A 23,000-nucleotide genomic window follows, 5' to 3' on the forward strand; every position below is an offset into this window, starting at 1 on the left:
AAAGCTGCTTGTGTGCTTTAGGGGCAGAAGAAAACACAAGATATCTCTGCACAGCAGACCTTGTTGTTGTTTAGCTTGAGAAAGCAGGGGAGACATGTGAGTGAGAGAAAGTGGGGGACGGGGGGGGTAAATAGGGAAAAGGTTACAAAGACAAAGATACCCCGTGTAGCCTCAACAGACTGTTGGGGCAAGTGCCGTTAGCGAGTAGCACCTATGAAGGCCGACACGGCACACGAGGGAGTGGGTGGCCAGTAGCACGTCGGGTCGCCTTTGTCTCCCCAGTGACGATACTTATTTGAGGTTGAGTCGACCTAGGGGAGGCCCAGGACCGGTTCAGATAATCGTCACTGGTGTTGGCCGTGAGCGGGAATCAAACCCGGGTCGCCGGGTTCGTAGCGCAGCGCGCTAACCACTACATCACCGCTCCCCACAGAGGTTACAATCACAGATGCAGATCCATACAAGACTTAAAACAAGCAAAATGGCTCACAAGAACGCAGACATCTGCAAACTGATCTAAACTCCAGGCTGTGCTTGGATGACACCGATGTTCAATGAGCGACCAACCCAGTGAACATGGGCCAACGTCTGGACAACTGTTCCAATCACGTGCCAACATTGGCCCAATGCTGGCATGTTTACTGGGCAGTCAGTCACCTCGCCCAACACAGAAATTCACCATTATTATATATATATTTTTTAACAATTAATGGAAAAAGATACAACACATGCAGGAGACCATTCGAGTACAAGAATGTCCGTTGGGCCTCCTGATGACCTCACGCGTAGCGTCGAAGAGGTCCTGAAGAACGGTGCTTGCCCGCGTTCAATACTCAACGTAGTCATCATTCCTGTTCTAAACTACCTCTGTGGTGCAGAAGAATCAAATGTAGGGAGTTTCCTTGTAACCATGACGGCTTTAAATGCGATGGCGCCCTCAGAGTCTGTGAGAACTGCGTGTTCGCTCGCTCCCCGTCCGTGATATTTTTCTGCCTCTCGCTCGCCTCATGGAGTTCAACCGAAGTGTTCATGGCCCTCAACCATGGAACTCACTCCCCAAGACAACCTGGAACTCACTCCCCAAGACAACCTGGAACTCACTCCCCAAGACAACCTGGAACTCACTCCCCAAGACAACCTGGAACTCACTCCCCAAGACAACCTGGAACTCACTCCCCAAGACAACCTGGAACTCACTCCCCAAGACAACCTGGAACTCACTCCCCAAGACAACCTGGAACTCACTCCCCATGCCAAGCATGGAACTCACTCCCCATGCCAAGCATGGAACTCACTCCCCAAGACAACCTGGAACTCACTCCCCAAGACAACCTGGAACTCACTCCCCAAGACAACCTGGAACTCACTCCCCAAGACAACCTGGAACTCACTCCCCAAGACAACCTGGAACTCACTCCCCAAGACAACCTGGAACTCACTCCCCATGCCAAGCATGGAACTCACTCCCCATGCCAAGCATGGAACTCACTCTCCAAGACAACCTGGAACTCACTCCCCATGCCAAGCATGGAACTTACTCGACCAAACCAAGCATGGAACTCACTCCCCATGCCAAGCATGGAACTCAGTCCAGCAATGGTTTTCAATATTTGGAATTTGCATGTCTCTCTCTCCCCGTGGTCGTGTGCATTTTTTCCTCCGGTTTTTCCCTCCACATTTAGAAACATTTAGAAACATGCATTCAGATTATTTAGATCTCTGCTTGCTAGAAATGTCCAAATGATGGGCCACTTTGTTGAGCTATAATTTGTGGCCAGGTCGCTTCTGAAAAACAAGTTAATATATCGGTGGGCTTTGCCTTGGGGATGGTGTAGTTTTATTTTGTGTTTGGGTCATTTGTTGACCTTTCTTGTACTTTGCACAACTATCGTGATTTTGTAACTGTTTGTTCTTGTAACGTTCTTATCCCGCCCCTACTGGACATCTGTGAAGAAGAGCTTCATAGCTCATCGGATTCCTCCAGAATGAATAAATATTCTGATTCTAAATAACGTCTTAACATTCATTTATTTAACCTCATACTTTTAAATTGTATTATTTTTTAAAATAAAAGTACACTTTTATATAATAGTAAAAAAATCCCGTTTTTAAACAGTCACATCAATTTACAGTTGTGGCTTTGGAGTTAATTTGCACTCTTGTTTAGAGTGTACGATGCCTTGGGAGAAGTGTTGTGAAATGTGTTTGGTTAATGTAATTTTATTATTACTACTGCTAAGGTTCAGTCTGACTTCAGTAAAAAGCAGTAATGTTCACACAGGATAAAAAAATGCAAGTGTATGTTAGTAACAACACTTATAATATGCTGAGTTATTTACAGCATACGGCAGTACAAAGATCCCCCGTGTAGCCTGCACACACACCGCTGGCAAATGTGCTGTTAGCGAGCACGCGAGTACGACACATAACACGCACACGCACGCACACACACACGCACACACACGTACGCACACACACACGCACACACACACGCACGCACACACACGCACACGCACGCACACACGCACACGCACGCGCGCGTGCTCATCTTGCGTTTGGATGCGACTTTAATTGTACGGCGCCGTTTGGAGGTGCGGCAGAGAGTAATCCGGAGACTGGCAGACGGGGTTAGTGGATCACACAGAGATGGCATGGACCCTCCACACACGCTGGACTTGCATAAGGCTGCACCGAAAATGTGGCTTCAACCCCATGTTTTATAATTTGGAAAGATAAGATTATTCAATCATTTATATAATAACACACTTTTTTCCACATTGATATGAGATTGATTTGACCTCACAAGGAACGCTATTAAAGTAGGCTGCGTATCATGACCTGCACGCATTGCCTCACCCTTTCCTGGCGTTTAACCCACGCTACTGATATGCGAGTCATTTTCACATTTTAAGTGTGACGTGGAAAAATATGCATTTGTTTCATTTTTGAATTAAACCAATTCCATAAACTTAATTTTCAAAAATTAAACACCGTAACAGTGACCTCATAACACGCTGAACATTAAATTATAATGCCTCATCAGCAGTTACCGGCTTCGGTAGATTACTGGAATGTCTACATGTGGAACACGTAACACCCCAGCATTGCATATGCATGGGGTGTGTGTGCGGGTTTTTTTTTCGATGGGCACTCCAGTTTCCTCCCGCACGTCGCAGACACGCTCAAGCAAGTCGCTTAAATGTCTCGAACGTCTTTTGCGAACAACGTTCGTCTTGGAACGGGTAGGATTTTCCCCGAGGTAAAGAGAGCACGAGAGAATCATTAAGGGGCGGCGCCGACGGGGAAGGGAGGAGGGCGCGTTTGGCGGTCGGTATGTGCTCGCATCCATGGAACGGTACCTTTGCTCCATCCCCCGGAGCGAGGTGAGGGAGGAGGGTGCCGCCCAACGTGCAAGCCTCAGCGGTTTTTTGTGTGTGTGTGGTGGTGGTGTTGTTGTTGTTATCTGCGTTCCAGGGACGCACTTTAAAACCCGGCCGGCTTCGCCATCGCCAGCAAGGGGTTAGGGCGCGCTCCACGGAATCGCGAGCGCGGCGGGAACGGGGATCCTCGCCACCGTTGGGGTCACACGGCGCCGTCAGATGTGAGTTGAACACGACGGTGAGCTGAGTTTTTGTATTCGTGAATGGCAACGTCGCCACCAGATGTGAGTTGAGCACGACGGTGAGCTGAGTTTTTTTGCATTCGTGAATCGTTTTGTTATAGTTCAAAGTTTTCGAGTCTCCTTTTCTCCCGCGAGTGGTAGGTGAAGCTTAGTTTTATTCGCAGCCAAGAGCTGGTTTGTAAATTCCAAATTCATATGGAGAGGGTCAGTCTCTCCTGTTGACCTGTTAAAAAAGGAGGTGCTCAATTTTAGCCATTCTCTTTTTAAAAAAAAGTACATTTGATCATAAAAAAATGCTGGGATTCTTTAACATGTTGGTGGAAGAGCAAGAGTTACCGATTGGTTTTTGGCAACAACAAAAAGAAACTGATCACCGGAACTTTATTGTGATTCGGCTCTGGTGTCTAGAACAAGTCGCTTCCTTGCAGCACATGCACCAGCCGGTACGAGATACCGCTGAAGTGACCATTTCCCAGAGTTTGTCATTTATGGCAGCGACAGCCGAAAATAATTCAAAGCGTTTCATGTAACTGGGGTGGGGGGGGGGGTTATGAATTTAATCTCTTATTTTAAAAAAAATACTTGCTGATGCTGCTGTCACATTGCTTCGTGGTGCACAAACACAACAAAAAAAAAACATTCGTCAATAAAACTGTGGCCTTAAATTACAAAAAAACATGATAGGTGACATTTTGGGCAATGGCCCCTCTTCGTAGCACATGTATGTATCATGTATGTTGAACTTCTTTCGCACCCTACGTAGCCAATCGGCATTGCGGGGGTGGGGGGAATAAACTTACGTAATATGAAAAAGGCCCCTTGACCCTCGTTATCGACCATATGATAGAAGCTAACAGATCACAGAACCAGAGTGTAAATATTGTTACAATCTGGCTCTCTGAACAAGCCGAACGCTCATTAATGAGATTGGCCTAACATTCTTAAGACTTGGTGAGGCTTTCCTGGCTAAACTGAATTATTATTATATTTCAAAGTCACGTACACTTTTAATTGCAAAAGTCAAATATTGGCTGGGTTGTAATTCCAAGTTGGTGAAGTCAAATCAGACCATTAACGTGCATTCTTCGAGAACCGCTTTGTTTACCTTGCCCGGATAGTCTTCTTCCGAGTTCACGCATCTTGCTGTAGTCAAGTCAAAGTGAGGAGATCATAAGAATAGGGGTTTTTCCCCTTTTTTCTGGCAACAAAACTGAAACCCTTTTACGAGGAATCTTGCGTGCATTAACCACAATACTTGTGGTCAAAATGCAAACAAAAACACACACTTTGATAATATATGCATTGTCCTTGAAGCTGATTAGTCCACACCAGAGACGGCTTTCTTTTGGCGCCAAAAGGCCTTTTGGCGTCCTCTGGTCTAGCACCAATTGAGACGAGGCTCAAAAGAAAGCCGTCTCTGGTGTGGACCAATCAGTTTCAAGGACAATGCATCATATTATCAGAGTGTTTTTTTTGCTTGCATTTTGACCACAAGTATTGTGGTTAATGCATCACGTGATTCCTTGTAAAAAAAAAGGTTTCAGTTTTGTTGCCAGAAAAAAGGGGGAAAACCCCTACTCTTATATTTTGTACTGGCAAAGGAGGTCGAATGATGTGGAGATCATATTGTCTTCTCGGTGGCTTGCTCTTCATCGTAAGATGTTCCTCAAAACGCGTGGCAGAATCCATTGTCGGCAATGGAGACTTCACGGCGTTTATTTTTTGGTTTGCGGGGAGAATGCGATGAAAACAAGCAATCGTCAAGAGGGAAATGTCACCCAGTGCACTGCTGCTCGTAAGACGAAGCGGCCAGACCACATTCGCCTCCCTTGAGTTCACTGAGGCAATGGTTGGAAATTCCACATTCTCATGGTGGGGAACAGTCTCTGTTGAATTTTTGAGCCAGCTGGCCCGGATTTGGCAAGGACATATAGGCCGCTCTTCACCCAGGCAACCGGAAAACACAGACTACGATATATTTATTGACTTATCACTCTAACAACAAACGATTTAATATAATGACAAACGCACAATACATAAAAATGGCATAAACGTAACAAATGTGAAGAAATAAAATAAACGGGAAAAATCTTAGCAATGATTCTCGTGCTGTTTGGGACACTTTTTCCAATATTGATCCAGCATGGGGGGTGGGGGGCACAGCATGGGGGGTGGGGGGCACAGGGGGGGATGGGCAATGTCCCCCCCCCCCAAACTGCACACCTTTATTAATTTATTTTCAGTAGTTTACAATTAAGATTTAGAAAGTAAATGAATTATATGCACCCGCGATTCCTAATGTGAAGGACAAAGCGAACGTCTGCCCCCCCTCCCCTTCCCCCCAAATATAGAAGTCAAACTCCGCCTATGCAACCCAGGCTAATATTTACATCTCACCGGTACGGCCGACTCATCTCCAAGCGAGAAAACAGCTGTTTATGTGCAGTACTTGAAGGCCATCTAGCAGGGTGTGGTACAATAGGTGAACTTTCACCTTCGTATATAAATCTCTTTTCAACAAAACCTCATTGCATAAACAGGACAGAGTCTCTCTCTCTACTAGATTACCACTGTAGCCTTCCCATGAGATAAACTAAATAATATTTAACTACAGTGCCGCATGGGGCATGACACAGAGTTATGGGTTATTATTCAATGATGGTGGTGTTAAACGACGTTATTGTCAGACCTTCCGTACACAACCACCGGTAAATATCGACCCTTAGCTTTTCATAATAAGGTTCATTTGGACGACTGACAGCAAGTCCACAAGTGTGTACGGACCGGCAGTCACTCACTAGGGATTCAAATAATCTCCATGATCTCTCTCACTCTCTCTTTAGTATTGGACAGCGTCTATCCCCACTGTTGATTGTACGCGAGTGTTGAAATGTCACATTCCTATGGTGGAACCAGGTCTATCTTTAACACAACGCTCGCTTTCTGGGTTCCCTGCGACCTCATCCAACAGAGCGCTCCCATTAGCAGCGCTATCGATGGGCTGAGTCGACTCCCGGCTGAGAATTCAACGTATTTCTTCAGCTCGGAAGCCCCTGCTGTACGACCGAGTAAGCAGTTACCCATTGTCTGAGTGAATGTATTAACCCGTGTGCTGCACCACCGTCCTGACATCTAAGTAATCTATCAGTGTTTGTACTTGGATAAACCCAGTCACCCTGCCCATGCTTGTTAATCTATAATATAACTTTTAGTTTGTATCGACGTGTTGCACACTGGGGACACGTCCGCGTAACCTTCGGACATATTAATTCCGAGCAAGTCATCGTGACCTATTAAAGTAAAATTAACCTTTAACCACGTCCGTTTGGCTGGCACTCCAATCAGAGAGCACAAATCGCGATCAAGTCATTGGGTTCAAACACGGTCAAGAGTTGACTCAGTCCATAATTCTTACTGTATGGATTAAATGAGCACCACTGCTAAGGATGTCCACACTACACATTTTCACGTGAGATAGTAGAATGTGGTATGCAGTAGGTTAAAATGAGAAAAAGTGGTTCATAGGGAATGATGACCGAAATCAATGTAAAATTACCAACCAGGTTCAGCAATCCAATCTATTTGTTTGAACAAATTGGCTCAGTTGATGGGTAAACCAAGTACTACGCTACCCGCCACATCATCGCTCTGCAAGGGCGTCATGGTGGTGAGATGTAACCTATCTCGCTTGGTATGCAGGTCGTGGTTTCGATACCAACCCTGACGCCTGTAAATTTAGTTTGCATGTTCTCACCGTGGTCGTGTGGATTTGTCTCCGGGTCCTCCGGTTTTGTCCTCCACATTTAGAAGCAGGCGTTTGGAGTATTTGGCTGCTATACATTTCCACGTGATAAGCCACTTCGTTGAGCTATAATTGTGGGCAGGGTCACTTCTGAAAAGGATCCACGTAGATCAGTGGGCTTTTTCTGGTAAAATGAATTTTTAAAAAATTTGTTGTAATAGTTTAAAAAATAGAAAGCTGTCTCGAGAACATGAGTTCAGCACGATCCGCCGTGTCAGCAGAGCGGTGGAATACGCGCCAACACCACGTGTTTGTGCTCAAGTTTGATGCCTTGCAGCGGAACATCTTGAGCTGGTGCGGCCCATTGCCACGAGTCACTTCCCTCGAGGCTCAGCGCCTGACGCGACAGCACACGGAGACTGCAGCACGAGAACAAGGTGATTCCTTATTTGGTGTGTGGCGTTTGCGCCGAGCCAGAAAGCAGCCTCATCGCTTGCACACTGCAGTGTCCTCAGACCGCCGGCTAAGCCAGGTCAACAGACCGCCTTCGAGGTCATTCAAACCCTCCCACGGAAACCGGGGAAGTGGCAGCGTGGTACCGAACCCACCTCTTGAGATGCAGCTGCATTTAAACGCTGGTCACGTAATCTCAGAATTGCAATATGGAGCTCAAATTAAAGTCGCAGGTCAGCTTCGCCCATCATACCTCTGGGAGAGATACAAATAAGCATCACCTCTTGGGACATCAACAGTGGGTTTAAATATGGAAACACTTGGCATGATTATTGGAATATCGGATTTACTGCCTTAAGTATGGAGACAACTTGACTTTCTATTCATAACAATGCCAATTATATACTCAAGAATATCTCAGTGAATCTCAGGAATGTTCTTTCAGCAGATACTTAGCGAATTTAATTTTTGAGTATTTGGGTTTGTGTGGAAAGAAGCCAGAAAAGCCAGAGAAAACCCATACATATGAGGGAGTAACACTTATCAGTGAGCATGGAGAAGGGCAGGTTACTGATACAGGCAGTCGAGTAGCCTCCAAGAGTGTGGCAACTCGACCTAAGAGCAGATGGTGGGATACTGCTGGGGCCGATATTGGAGGTCGCGTGTCTTCTGTGCAACAGCTGGAGAATCTGGCGGAGGGTAGAAAGCGTTCGCGAGATGTCCTCGCATCAATAACTTTGGCCATGATGACATATTGATCTTGAACCAGGGAATAAGTGGAAATAATATAGTGCAGGAACAAATTAGATGTTAACCGCCTCGCCTGGCATACAGGAGGTTGTGGGTTCAATCCCGACCAGTATATTTGGAGTTTGCATGTTCTCCCCGTAGTCATTTGGATTTTCCTCCGGATGCTCCGGTTTTCCCTCCACATTTAAAATCAACGTGCGTTTACACTATTTGGCTGCTATAAATTTGCACGTGATGATAGAGAAACTTATTTGAGCTTTCATTTGTGGCCAGTTCACCTCTCAAAATATAGCTAAATATCTTAGTGGGCCTTAACCTGGTAAAATAAAATTTTGAAAAATTGCTTAGTTTATGCACTACGTTGTTTTTGATACCGTCGTTGCTGTGCAGTCGTCGGCGACTCCGCTCGCCCGTGCGTCCATCCCAAGCGGCCTGGCGCCCCACCGCGAGGACCGTGCCTCTCGAGCGGCGGACGATGGGCGCGAGACGCTTCGAGAACCCCCCGGATGGCGGCTGGGGCTGGGTGGTGGTGGCCAGCTGCTTCATATCCACGTCGCTCACGCACGGCGTGCAGAAGAGCTTCGGCGTCTTCTTCGTCGAGTTCATCGACTACTTTGATGAGAGCCGCAGCCGCACGGCCTGGATCAACTCCATCATGTACGGCGTGTCCCTCTTCATCGGTGGGTTCGGCGATTGAGCCGTCGCTTCGTCATCCACCACATGCCGTGGGCGAACACCGCGCGGCGCTCACATCAGTCTGCTCCCTACCGGCAGCATCGGGCCGGCGATGTGCACACCTCGTGCAGCCAAGGGACAGCTGCCACTAGGGGGTCCCCTTGGCTAAACCGCAGCAGGGCATTGCAATGGTTGAGATGAAATGTGATGTAAGGCGCTTCGAGTTTCCGAGACGTTGGATACTAAATCAATGCAAATCATCCTTACGGATGCTTGGGGGGAAGGGGTACCTGTCAGACACCAGAAGGCGGCGCAGCAAACCCCCACTGTTGTTCTGCACTTCTGCTATGCTCCAATGTCAACGCTGCCCGCATTCAATGAGCCACACTGGACAGCGTGGTGCAATACGGTCCACAACCTTTAACCCCTGCGAATTGCACGATGCGGGGCGGCTCTCATCCAGGAGTGGACAGACACAAACATGGTGCCCTTATCAGAGGCATGAAGAGACGTCCTTCCGAAACCCCTTCAGTTAGAAAAGCACCAGGTTGTCTTAAGGGAATATCAACCGGATGAGCAATAGACATTGTCATTAACAAATACATTTAGGGCCAGAGAATCATAATTAGAAAGTTCCCGAGTTCACATCCTGGCCAGTGGTCTACTCAGCGAAGCATCACCCCTGGGTCAATAAAATTAGGACCGCTTTGTGAAAATCAACAGTGGTTATCTTGCACCAGTTATTGTCCTCTGTCATAGGAATGTGGAATTTCCTCCGCTGGCTCAAGTGGAGGAGATTTCAAGTAAAGCTCGCCGAACATTGCAATTCCCTGCAGTACCTCTGCGTAAATATTGTTGTCTGTGTTGATATGAAAAATAAGAATAGGTTTTACCGTTTTTGGCAATAAAACAGGTGTAAAGATGTTCAAACACCAAATAGATCGCTTTGGCAAGGAATCAAGTTACTGCATTAGCCACACGCAGTACTTGTGAGGAACATGCAAACAGAACATGCTCTTAAATTTAGATTTAAAGCTTTCGTGAGTGCAGTAATTCATATTCTTAGTTCTTTCGGTAAAGTCACGTTGAAGGGAAACAACAAAATAATAAAATATATATAAACGTGACTTTACCGAAAGAACTAAGAATAAGAACATGCTCTTCTTGGTTATTTAGGTAAAGTCACGTAGAAGGGAAATAATAAAATAATAAAAAAATTTACACTTGATAAAATAATAAAAATAATAAAATAACATTCTCACGACGTTTCGGCCACAACACAAGCAGCCTTCCTCAGGTGAAGAAACAGAGCTGTCGGGAAGACAGCGCTCCAATGAACACTGCTAAGCTTGGCAGCGTCTTTTAAGCTGGGTGGGAGGAGCAGAGCGCCTTGACAAAGGAGTTTACATATCAACAGAAGAATTTAGTTCTAGATTTGAAGCTTTCGTGACTGCAAGGATCCATACTCTTTGGTTCTATTCGGTAAAGTCACGTAAAAGTATAAAAGAAGTAGCTGTGTTAATGTGAGAGATTAGCAGGATGTTAAAGTCAGAAATTAGCATGTAACTGGGAGATTAGCATGATGTACATCATGCTGATGTACAGTTACAAGCTTAGCAGTGTTCATTGGCAGTTCTGTTTCTTCACCTGAGGACGGCTGCTTGTGTTGTGGCCGAAACGTCGTGAGAATTTTATTTTATTATGTTTTACTATTATTATTTTATTATTTCCCTTCTACTTGAATTTACCGAAAGAACCAAGAAGATTAATCCCTGCAGTCACGAAAGCTTTAAATGTAACATGCTCTGATAATATACGGGATTGTCTTTGAGACCCATTGGCCTACACCAGAGACAAGTACGTGTGGTGAATGCAGACTTGATTCCTTGCAAAAAGGTATGCATACCTGTCCATCCATACAGTTCACTCTTATTCTTGTACAGGGAAATTGAGTTTTCAGGTTCATACGGCGTGCAGCCGTTTCAATACGGGCAAAAAAAAAAGTTGCGTCTATTTGTTTGTGTTTCTCCCTTGTGATGGGATGAGCCTTGAGATTTACAAGGGGCACGGGGTGACCAATAAGGTCTGGATTGCTCTGTAATAAGGTAGGGCACTGATAAGGCGTTGACAGATAAGGATTTGCCGCTCAGCAGGGCCTCCGTCGCCCCGTTTGACTTCCCATCTCGTGCCGGGTCCCTCGGCGCCCTCCTCCCGCGCAGGTCCCCTCGCCGTGGCGCTCTCCGCTCGCTTCTCGAGTCGCAGCGTGGTGATGGTCGGCGGCCTCATCTGCGGCGTGGGTACCATGCTGGGCATGCTGGCGCAGGACATCACGCATCTCTACGTCACGGTGGGCTTCGTCACGGGTGAGTGCGTGCGCGCGAGAGGATGGATGGGGGAATCTGCATCGCGAAAACTCAAAATAACAATCAGAATAGTGCGCGGTTGCGAAGCGCCTCTCTCACCCCAAGGTCGCAAGGCACCGCACAGAGCTAAAAGCAAGTAAACAACTCACGCAATTCTAAAACATCTGCTAAGCACGCGAGCTCGTGATTTAACCACGGATGCAAATACCCTCCCCCCCCCCCAACACACACACACACTCCTAGAACACATAACAAAATTAACCAGGAGAAAAGGCCTTTAAGGAAAAAAAAATTCTTAAAGCGTCGTCCTGCATCTTCAGCTCAACCCATTCCATCGCTCTACGGCGATCAACGCCTAGGGGGACCCACAGTGGTAGGTGTCCCTGTGCAGCAGAAGCTGCTGCAAAAACGGCCTGCAATGCGAGGCGAATACAGGGAAATAGAAAGAGAGAGAGGAAATTGACGTGGAGAAGAAAGCGACAGATTTTTTTTTATTTTTAATTAATCATGGGAAATTCAAGACATACTTCACCTTGTCTTGGCCAGTGTGGTTTGGTGAATGCGGGTACCCAGGACTGGTTGAAAGAAATATCACTCGCAACTGACATCAGCCCTCACTGCGAATTGAATTCGGATTAGAGGCGAACACTCTGAAACAGCCGCGTACACCTATGTATCTCTCTCACGTTATCTCACTGTCACCTTGTTAACGTCTCTGCAACGCCTCACAATAATTGTTTACGTCTCTACAACGACTCACAATCTTTGTTTACGTCTCTGCAATGCATCACAATCTTTGTTTTCATTCAGAGACTTTGGGGTGCCATATTTTCTTGCCCTCGATGCTCTGCTGGCCTACCACGGCCCATCCAGACGAGAGGAGAGTGTGTTAGTGATCGACTACGTGGGCCGTGATTAGTTTGTAAATAAAATAAAATAAGCAATATTTTTAAAAACTTTAAAATAAAACACGCTTTTATGAAATGTACAAGTAATGGAAGAACTCCACGATTCCAGGAAGTGGCCCCGAAGCTTGCCACAACGTAAGGGGGGCCGTGGGCAATTACAGCCAACGTCAGTTGAGCGTGGACAATTAGACCCAAGCCGAAACATAACATATAAAAAAAGATTGTTTATAAATATTTATTTTTTACGATAGAATATAGTATTGTCATCAGTATGACATAAGTATACCACGTTTGCAGTCGATGCCACATTGGGAAGTGTGTTAAAATTGAGTTACAAGATTTGAGCATACAACAACAACAGAGAGTGTGAGTTAAATGAAAGCGTGTAATGTAAAAACAAAAGCGACGAAGTTGACTTTATTAACAAGCGATATTTGCACAACACGTGATAACGGCACCAACATTGCTCTGCGCAGGAACGTTGCCGAATTCGACGCTCAAGTTTGACGCAAATAATTCAATGATTATGAGGCAATTTCGACAGGCGAATCGACACTTGGCTTACACGTAAACATTTCAACGTGCGGTTCTTCGTGATGAGGCTGAGAACAACAACGCAATTGATGTTGAGCAAGTGGCAGACTGGAATTCGAACACAGGGTCTATATAGGACTCTGGCATAGGCACCGAGTAAAGCTCTCCAGTTGCCTGGGTGAAAGGGGGCTACGTTTTTCCCCAATCCTGACCAGCCGGCTCAGAAATCTTCATTTATCCTGGAGAAATCCGATAAGCTGCAGTGCGCTTTTTTCACGGATGTCCGCCAACAAACAAACCTGGTTTGCCGAGGGCAGGGGTAGGAGCTGCATGTGGCTCTTTCAGGACTGCTCCGTGGCTTTATTCACATCGCATTGCGGCTCTTGAAATATTGAGGGGGTTTATTTTTTTTTAACCCAATTTGAACAAAAAAATTGCCCTTCTTGTAATTTTGGTTTGCAGACCCCTGGCCTTAGGGCACCGCTTAACTCAACACAAAATTTAACACATTCGTCAATGACGTCAATGACGCTGCCTTTTTCAGGGAGTTTTGGCCTTACACTCGATTCATGATGCGGGCCTACCTGAATAGTGGGCGTGGCTATTGTAAAGTGGGCGGGGCTAATGGGGAATGCCAGCTCACCGTATGTCCCAGTTGACAACAAGACACAGATCCCCTGTGTAGCCTTTAACAGGCTGTTGGGGCGAGTGCTGTTAGCGAGCACCTATGAAGACCGGCACAGCACACGTGGGGGTGGGTGGCCAGCACCGCGCCCGACCGCCTTTGTCTCCCCAGTGGCGATGTTTACACACCGCACCAGGTACTCGTTTAGGGCTGAGTCTATCTAGGGGAGGCCCAGGACCAGTTCAGATAATCGTCACTGGGTGTTGACCATGAGACCGGAATGGAAGCTGGGTCGCCGGGTTCCCCAGTTGAGCCCTTCCAAAAATGTGGTAACGTTAACCCCCCCCCTCCCCTACCCGAGTCAGCTGACCTCCTGACCTCAGTGACCCCGCCGTGCACTGCCCCACGAACAGGCGTTGGGAGCGGCATCGCCTACACGCTCACCAACGCCGAGGTGGGGCGCTACTTTGACAAGCGGCGAGCGTTTGCGGCCGGAATCGGGGTGTGCGGCAGCGGCGCCTCGTTCATCCTCGCACCGCTCTTCCAGGTGTGCGGTCACCCGCGTGTCTTGAACTTTCATTCATGGAGTCATTTATTCGTTAAGAGTTATTTCAGCAGCCCTGAGATGTTTTTCAAAAATAAATGCATCTCAATTGTTCAGCAAATGCCTGAAATCCCAAGTTGGGTGGATCGCAGATTTCATCATGCGCTGGGGACTCCCGAACTGCTCAAATGCAAGCTACCCAATATATATATGGTAGTCTAGAAAGTGCCACGATTTGCTTTTTTTCTGCAAGGTACGCAAAGTTGAATACCCGTGGGTCACCCATTTTCCTCTCGCATGCAAAAAAAAACACTGATCAAGGCATAATACAGAGTTTGTATTGATTACACCCTGTTGACAAGTTATGTCTGACATTGTAATCTTAGTTGTAATTATTGATTGGCTTTTATTACCAATTGTATCCCAATTGTAGTAGCAGTCATTTGTGAATGCCTTTACTCAGCAGAGCAAGATGCCATGTCAGGGAATGGCCAAGTAAGGTGACAACACAGAACCATTCAATGGGTTAACACTAAATTTCAATTACAAAACATTTTCGACTGCCTTGTGAAATTCCAAGTACCGTGACTGATCCGGTGTCCTCATGTCATCATAAAAGCTGTCTCTGTTGCCGCTTCGGAGGCACAACAAAAACCCAGAACATATCTGGACATTCAAAATATCTAAGAATAGCGGATCAAGGAAGAAGACCTGCACGTGAATGCGATGTCTTGAGTTGGGAATTATTATGCAACTGACACAAAAAAAACCCACCCAAAGACTTTTCGTGTCCCGGGCAGACATAAATTTCCCAGGACAGCGACCTCAAGAGAAAGGACGATCCTGGGAAATGCCTCGCGACACCGACACGGCGCTCTCCTCAGTAACGTTCCGTCTCGCCCCCTCCCGCCCTCCGCCGCAGTTCCTCATCGAGCAGTACGGGTGGCGCGGCTCCCTGCTGCTCATCGGCGGCGGCATGCTCAACGTGTGCGCGTGCGGCGCCGTCATCCGCCCGCTGTACCTCAAGTCCGAGGTGGTCGCCCCGAGCCCCGACGCGCCGCCTCGCCGCCTCGCCAACATCCGCCTCGCGCTCGCCGAGCAGCGCTCGCGCGGCCGCGCCGACGGCGCCGGCAAGCCGGCCGACGGCGCCGGCAAGTCGGCCGCCGCCGCCACGCGCATCGTCCTCCCGCCCGAAGAACCCGACGCCGGCTTGCGGTCCGCGCGGCAGCCGCCGGAGGAGCATTCCCTGTACGGGCGCCAGCACAGCACGTTCCGCTCGCGGCTCCACAAGCTGCTGGACCCGACGCTCTTCCGGAACGAGCAGTTCACGCTCTTCCTGGTCTCCAACACGCTCTTCTCGTTCGGCTACCTCATCCCGTACGTGCACCTGGCGGCGCGGGCGCGCGAGCTGGGCGTGGGCGAGGCGAGCGGCGCGCTGCTCCTCTCCGTCATCGGCGGCGTGGAGACGGCGTCGCGCGTCGCCGCCGGCTGGCTCTCCGACTTCAAGCTCGTGAGCCGCTTCGACTTCTACACCATCTGCGTGGCGCTGTGCGCGCTCACGCTCTTCACGGGCCCGCTGTGCCGCACGCTGCCGACGCTGCTCGTCTACGCCGTGTGCTTCGGCCTCTTCGTCGGCTCGTGCCGCTCCCTCGTCATGCCCGTGGCGGCCGACTGCGTCGGGGTGGCGCGCATGCCCAGCGCCTACGGCGTCACCCTCATGTTCCAGAGCGTCGGCATCCTGCTGGGACCCCCCGCGGCAGGTAAGCGGAGCCAGCGGCATCGTCGTCGTCGTGAGCCACGTCCTGCCGAGCGTGGCTTGCGCGCGGTTTCCCATCTTCGCCGGCTAGGATGTCGCAGGCGGCCGCCATTTGCAAAACGGGCCCGAGTTGTTGACCTAAAAAAAGTAGTTTTTCACAATTTTTTGCCGATAACTATATTTGTATTGTTATTATTTAACCATTTTTTTATTTTACCGGGGAAGGACCCTCGAGCTATGTGGCTCTCTTTCAGAAGCGACGAGGCCACAAATGACAGCTCAATGATATGGCTCATCACGTGGCAATTTATAGCAGCGAAATACTCTAAACGTGGAGTGAAAAACCGGAGGACCGAGAGAAAAATCCGCGGGGAGAACATGCAATCTCCACGTAAACAGGCGTCAGGGTTGGGATCGAACCCACGACCTCCTGCATACCAGGCGAGGTAGTTAACATCTCGCCAGCGTTGCTGCCACTATTCGACGAACCATCCAGCACTCCGTAAGAATGGCCGTCGCTCCTCGACGCGATGCATCGTCGCACCCCGAGCCGGGACCGTTCGGGGCGCCCGTGACCCCGAGCTGTCGGTACACCCCCCCCCCCTCCCTCCCCATTCGTCCCCGCAGGCTGGCTCCACGACATCACGGGCAACTACGACATGTCGTTCTACATGGCGGGCGCCGGCCTGGCGCTGTGCGTGCTCATCCTGCTGCTCGACCCCATCGCGAGGAGGCGGCGCCGGCGCCGCTGGCAGAAGGAGCAGGAGCAGGAGCCAGAGACGAGCAGCGACGCGTTCCTGCCGTGCCCCTCCGCGGACGTGTACGAGAAGCCGTCGGCTCTGCCTTGACGTCCCCCCCCCCCTTTCCCCCACCTCCTCTCCCCCCCCCCCCCTTCCCCGAGGTGACTCAAAGCGACTCGATGAGCAGCGCTCATCTCCATCGGTGGCCCTAAGCCAGTGGTGGGAATTCCACATTCCTATGGTAGGGGCCAGTCTCTCCATAGGTGAGTTGATGTCGGCGCATAATGGACGTGTCAGAGGCACCGAGCCAGCACTGCTGAGGGCATGGGTTTGAATCCGGGTTTTGGCCAATGGATGGTGCCAAAAAAAACCTTTTCGTAATCAGATTAATTCAGTTAATGCTGCTGCTGAGGGCTCAAGTTAATGAACACTGTCTATTAGATGAGTGGACACGTGGAAAACCACTCCCTATGTTTGTGAAGTGTGAAGGAGTTGCACGAGTGATGGGCGACCGAGGATAATTGCAGCAACTCCGCATCTGTCGGAGGTGTCACCTTCCGGGATCTTTCCCTCCCGCGACCTATTCCTATTTCTAAGTTGACTGAGCAAGTTCCAAAGAGGACACTGCTTGACTCTACGCGCACAAAGATGGATGTAAATGGGGATAAAGCTAAAAGTGCCGATTAAAACGTAAATTATATCAGTGCTGTGAACCAGTAAGAAGTTATAACAATAGGTGTTACCCTTTTTGGCAATAAAACAGTTGTGTTAAGATGTTAGAAAGCAATTTTTGCATGCTCACCACAAGTACGTGTGGTTAATGCAGACAGGATTCCTTGATAAAATAATTATGTTTGGTGTTTTAACATGTTAACATCTGTTTTATTGCCAAAAAGGATCAAATATATTGGGTTCTTTTTATATATACTGGCAAGAAAGGTCCCATACAGTAAAAAGTTAGCTAAATGAATTAATGGAGCATTGTGCACCCAGAGAGAAAGTGTTCTCTGTTTCTATGGGCAGAGCACGGTTATGTTTCTATACACTACTAAGCAGGGTCAATCTTTGGGTCACCCTTGTTGGACCCAAAAAAGAAGATCAAGTGATGTTTGAATATGATTTGAATAAGCAGCAACCATTTATTTAGTCACAATCGGCAATATGTATGTATGAGTGAACGCTGCGTGTGCGTGTAAACACGAAAGAGCAGCGATGTAATGACTCGCACAACCTGCTCTGATTCTGACAATCCAGGTTCGATTCCTAATCGTGATCTAACCACACCAGTAATAATTGGGTAATTAACCAGTCCGAGGCCTTTTCTAGACCAACGAAGCCTACAATGAGATTGGGACATCACGGTGGCTAGGAGATGTTAACTCGCTCGCCTGGTATACAGGAGGTCATGGGTTCGATCCCGACCCTGGCCATGCCTGCATAGTTAAAGTTTTTCTCCAAATCCTCCCGTTTTTCCCTCCACATTTAGAATCAACGTGCATTTAGAGTATTTGGCTGCTATACATTTCCACATGATAAGCCACATCGTTGAGTTATCATTTGTAGCCAGGTCATTTCATAAAAAAAGAGCTATATAGCTCAGTGGGCCTTACCTGGTCAAATAAAATAAAGTTTAGTTTTCATTTGTGGCATGTTGCGAATGTGAAAATTGGCACTATGGGGAAAATGGTGGCTGCACGTGCGTGCCATCCTGCCCTTCATGGGTGCTAACAAACCAGACTTGGCACAACAGTCTGTAATCATATCCATTGTCTCTTAAATTCAAGTTGGCATGTAACGATATTTAATCAAAATCTATTCCTGTGCTCGTGATACATGCACGGAATCGTGCCAATGAAGGATCCGTTATTTTACAATGTGCGCCAATCGTGCGCTACGAATACACCGTGGTAACCTGTAGACTGATGGAAAAATACCAAGATAGAAAAAAAATATGAGAAACTTGATCAAGACGATAAAATCCCACCACCAAAAAAAATAATCATCCTCAAAACGAGATCGTGGCCATCGAACCGCGACAAGGTGCAGGGGCAATTCCTTTGCACGCCCATTCAATGCACTATACAACAGTGCGTGTGATAACAATGCACAGGGTACATGTGCTGTACAATCGTACAGCACGTGCCCTCAACAAAACCGAAGGCATTTTCATGCTCAAACAAGCACTGGCCGGCACACACCTCCACTGTTGGTCTTCAGCTGATGGTGGAAATTCCACATTCCTATGGTAAGGGACAGAGTCTCAAAGGCGTAGCCACCGTTGACCTGCCAACGAACGATTCAGCTTCAACCAGGCGGATCTCCTTTTCCAAAACCTGCGATAGGGTTGCCACCTCCGGGTACTAAAGACGGGACATATGGGGAGAATATCTCTACAAATGTCAGAGGACAGCACTACTCGTGAATGCACTGCCTTGAGGTGGTGTATTCTTATGCCGGAGACAATTAAAACGAGAGATTTAATGTCCCGGGAAGATGGACATAATTCCTAGGACAGCAGCGACCTGGGCAAGAGGACACTCTTGGGAAAAAAAACAGGACAGGTGGCAACTGTACCGTGGAGGGACGATGATGATGATGATATTATTATGCTCCAACAGCCGAGTTACATCCTCATCCTGTCCACACATGCTCCATACACACGTGTAGTGTACTAATTCACAGACACTAGTAGGAGGCACTCTCTCTCCTTTATTCTGGCCTTCACAGCCATAGGGGATAACTACATACTGGGTAGGGACAGCCAACATGCTGCCAGACCCACAGCTTGAAGAGGGCAAAGATCACTACGCCGACGACAGCACGACGAGTTCCATTCCAGATGGCAGCAGCCCCGACTGTGAGCCGGAGCTCGCCTTTTATCCTCCCCAGCATGGCCAGGCTCCGCCCTCGGCCCTGCACCCCTCTGGATCCCCCAGAGGGCTCCGTGCCTTGCCCACAGGTCCAACTTGTAGAACGGGCTGCTACCCCTAATTCCATTGTCTAACAATCTCCCAGCGGCACGCGCTACAGAGACTCATTCAATGTCACTACACATGTATGGAACATGTGTGTGAATGTGTACACTTTATTCGTAAATGTGGTTAGCACGCTGCACTACGAACCTGGCGACCCAAGTTAAATTCCCACTCATGGCCAACAACAGTGACGAATATCTTATCCAGGCTTGAGCCTCCCCTAGGTCTACGCAGCCTAAAATCAGTACCGAGTGTGATGTGTAAACACTGCAACTGGGGAGACAAAGGCGGCCGGGCATGGTGCTGGCCACCCACACCCTCGAGTATCGTATCGGCCTTCATAGGTGCTTGCTAACTGCACTTGCCCCAGCAGTATGGTAAGGCTATACAGGGGATCTTTGTCTTTATTCATAATCTCATAGTCTGTATATATGTGTAAAAGGTCACATTTTTTAAAAGCAGGACTAAAGATGTCACACAAACCTATTATTAGGTTGTATTGTTATTAGGCTTATTTTTAAGCCAAAGTTAAGGTATGATGCATAGTGGCATACAAACATGTGCAATGATGCTGCTGAAATACATTGACAAGTGTGAGTGTGTGCCGTAATATTAACCAGCTTTATTAAAAAAGAAACTGCTTGACTACCCCTTATTGGTTTTTGCCATACCATACTCACCACAAACAATACTTCTTTTGTATCTATCATCCAAGGTGATTTTTTTTTGCTGATGAGACCCATTGATAATCAGTATCAATTATTTACCCAGCAAAGCCTCCTTGAGTGTAAAAACTTTGGGGGTTATTTTCAGGAGGGAGGCTGCATTTGGGAAGTTTGATTTTTTAAAGTACAAATATTAAACGCGCGAGCTAAAAGCTAAAGGATTTGTGTAAACCGTTGGAGAGTAATTCTAAACCCCATAGAGATCAAAGTTTAACGGTCACAAAGCAACCGCGTATTTGAGACCGTATATGAGGCCTTTGCTTTTATCGAGGGAAAGCGATTACATTTTTAGATTCATTCACCGCGTGGGTCGCGACACTTGTAAATATTGCACCTGGAAATTCACAACGTGCGTCAAAGTTCTGCCGGCGTGAACAATGTGCTCTCAGCAGCGCTTGTGATTGGCCGCGATTTGAACCCGCGTGACCCAATCGACTCCAGGTCAGAGCGGGCAGGGGTAAAGTTGCTGCGTTTTATACAACGCTGGTTTGGAAATTGACAAAAAAGAAATGCACACAGCGAGTGTGTGCGTGCCGAACACACGCAGCATAAAAATTACTGGAACCCTAATCCCTTTTACCTTGACAAGACAATGGAACTTGATGCTGTAACCGATCCAGCACTGACCTGGATTTCAGTCCTGATTTCAAACCAGAAAGCAAAGGGCATTCTGGTTTTATCTCGGTCTCCTGTGACTGCAAAAATATGAAGGCCATCCTCGGGCATCATTAAATGTTGTACCGTACTTGCCAGTCGTGGACGAGATATCCGTTGTAATGCAACGGTGTATAGATGTAGTGGAGTATGAAGGTGCGTTGTGGAAACGGCGTGATTACATGATAACAAATACAGTACGGGTTACCTTGGGTCAGCCTGCAGCGAAGGCGAATACAGTGCAGGTTATGTTGGGGCAATTAAGCTGAGTGAGCCGTGGACGGCTGTGATTGGTTGGTGCTGTTGCCAGGGCCGGAGGGGCGTCTGGAAGTCTGGCGAGAAACAGGTGTGACGGTCACGCGGAGAGCCGTTGGGACGCGGGTTAATTAATGGGGGGTGTAATGAGAGCGGGTATAAGAGCGGGAGTTGGAGTCAACAGCGGGAGTTGAAGGGTGGAGAGCTTGGAGATGGGTTGAAGTTGGAGAGCTTGGTTGGAGTTGGAGTTTGGGGAGCTGGAAGGCGGAGCTGGGAGTTGGTGGTTGAAGTGGAGAGCTCGGAGTGAACAGCGGGGAAATTGGAGAGCGGAGAGCTTGGAGACAGTGGGAGACGGAGCTTGGAAACAGCATAGTGATAGCGGAGCTGAAGAAGAGAAAAGCCAGCAGTGGAGAGAGCGTAGCGATAGCGGAGCCGAACAGAGACGAAGCAGTTAGCAGTGGAGCGAGCATAGTGACGGTGATAGCGGTGAACAGAAACGAAGTAGTTAGCAGTGGAGTGAACATAGTGACGGTGATAGCGGTGAACGGAAACGAAGCAGTTAGCAGTGGAGAGAGCATAGTGACGGTGATAGCGGAGAGCGGAGACGAAGAAGTTATCGGCGGAGTAAGCGAAGTGATCGTGGAGAGACAAAGGTGGCGAGCGAGTCGGGTGAAGCATGGATAGCGAGCCGTGGCGACCAGGATACCGTGGAATGTGGAGGACGTGCTGAGAGTTGTAAATAAAGCGGTGTTCGAAGAAAGACAGAGGTTGTCCCGAGTGAAATCGAACACTACATATACATGGGCCGAGAGCCCCACCTTGTGATTGTAGTGGGTGAGGCCTACGGAAGGGTCGCCGGAATAAGCTTTGCCTTCTCCCAAGTTTCTCGGAGGAACCTCTCTGCTCGTTGCAGAGAGATTCACGGTCCGATTCCAGCAGACTGCCCAAGTTAATGCTGCGGGGTCTACGAACCATAAAGGAAATATTCAACCATCTCTTTCGTGGCGGGCGTTAGAGATTCCGTGATGTCATCCGAAAAAGTAGGCCATTGCATGCCGGCGTCACGGTCAAATGTAGCCAAATTTTTTTTACATTTACGGCGCAGATTACTCATTTGGCGTTCCGTACATTAACATCGCCCCCCACTGGAACAACTTCAAACTACGTCAGTGAAACAGAGCGCCTTTGCGATAGCCTCGCGCCATCAGAATGTCGCGAATACCAAATATATGAAACACCTATTAATAAATGGACGCATCTCTCGCGCAATTGGGATGCACATGGTGACGCAACGTGAAGCAAAAACATCACAAATGCAGAATAACTGTGGCAAAGTACAATAATTGCACAAGCAGTGGCTCGCCGTGACCACCGCAGACCTATCGTGAAGGAGCTGTTTCGTGAGCACGCATCACGTTTGTTGCTGAGAGTCGAGGCGTCCCTTCCATTACTTTGAGTTTCTCTGCGCGCGAAGGAGCTCATGGCCGTGTCGTAGTTTAACACTGCAAAATGAGAGAATTCTGTTAACTCGTTATAAATAAATGAATCCACGTACATCTATTATCCTGTGCCCGAGTCTCTTTATGAAGCGGCACTTTCACACTCGCACTGCTGTCCCACAGCTGACGCGTTGCCAGGATTCCCGATGCTCCACAAAATGCTGCTGTCACTAAGATATT

At 48.1% G+C, this 23,000-nt stretch overlaps 1 protein-coding gene across 7 annotated transcripts in view; it reads left to right on the plus strand.

The window, feature by feature from the left end:
- LOC116951823 (monocarboxylate transporter 13-like) overlaps nt 1-22,882 on the plus strand; it is a 77,770-nt gene extending 54,888 nt beyond the window's left edge. Inside the window, exons 2-9 of one of the 7 annotated variants that reach the window (XM_076073922.1) lie at nt 3,475-3,618; nt 6,594-6,690; nt 7,702-7,801; nt 8,958-9,247; nt 11,462-11,605; nt 14,086-14,219; nt 15,139-15,976; nt 16,600-22,882. In XM_076073922.1, coding sequence (XP_075930037.1) covers nt 9,043-9,247; nt 11,462-11,605; nt 14,086-14,219; nt 15,139-15,976; nt 16,600-16,820 — 1,542 coding nt within the window. In that variant the 5' untranslated portion in view covers nt 3,475-3,618; nt 6,594-6,690; nt 7,702-7,801; nt 8,958-9,042 and the 3' untranslated portion in view covers nt 16,821-22,882. Of the gene's footprint in view, nt 1-3,396; nt 3,619-6,593; nt 6,691-7,686; nt 7,802-8,957; nt 9,248-11,461; nt 11,606-14,085; nt 14,220-15,138; nt 15,977-16,599 lie in introns of those variants that run through there. The other 6 variants (XM_032970583.2, XM_076073925.1, XM_076073924.1 and 3 more) reach the window with 6 other exon arrangements.
- Nucleotides 22,883-23,000: the final 118 nt, after the last annotated feature.

The sequence above is a fragment of the Petromyzon marinus genome, chromosome 44, assembly GCF_048934315.1.
Source record: "Petromyzon marinus isolate PM22_M1 ecotype Great Lakes invasive population chromosome 44, UKy_Petmar_22M1.pri1.0, whole genome shotgun sequence".
Taxonomy (NCBI): Eukaryota; Metazoa; Chordata; class Hyperoartia; order Petromyzontiformes; family Petromyzontidae; genus Petromyzon; species Petromyzon marinus.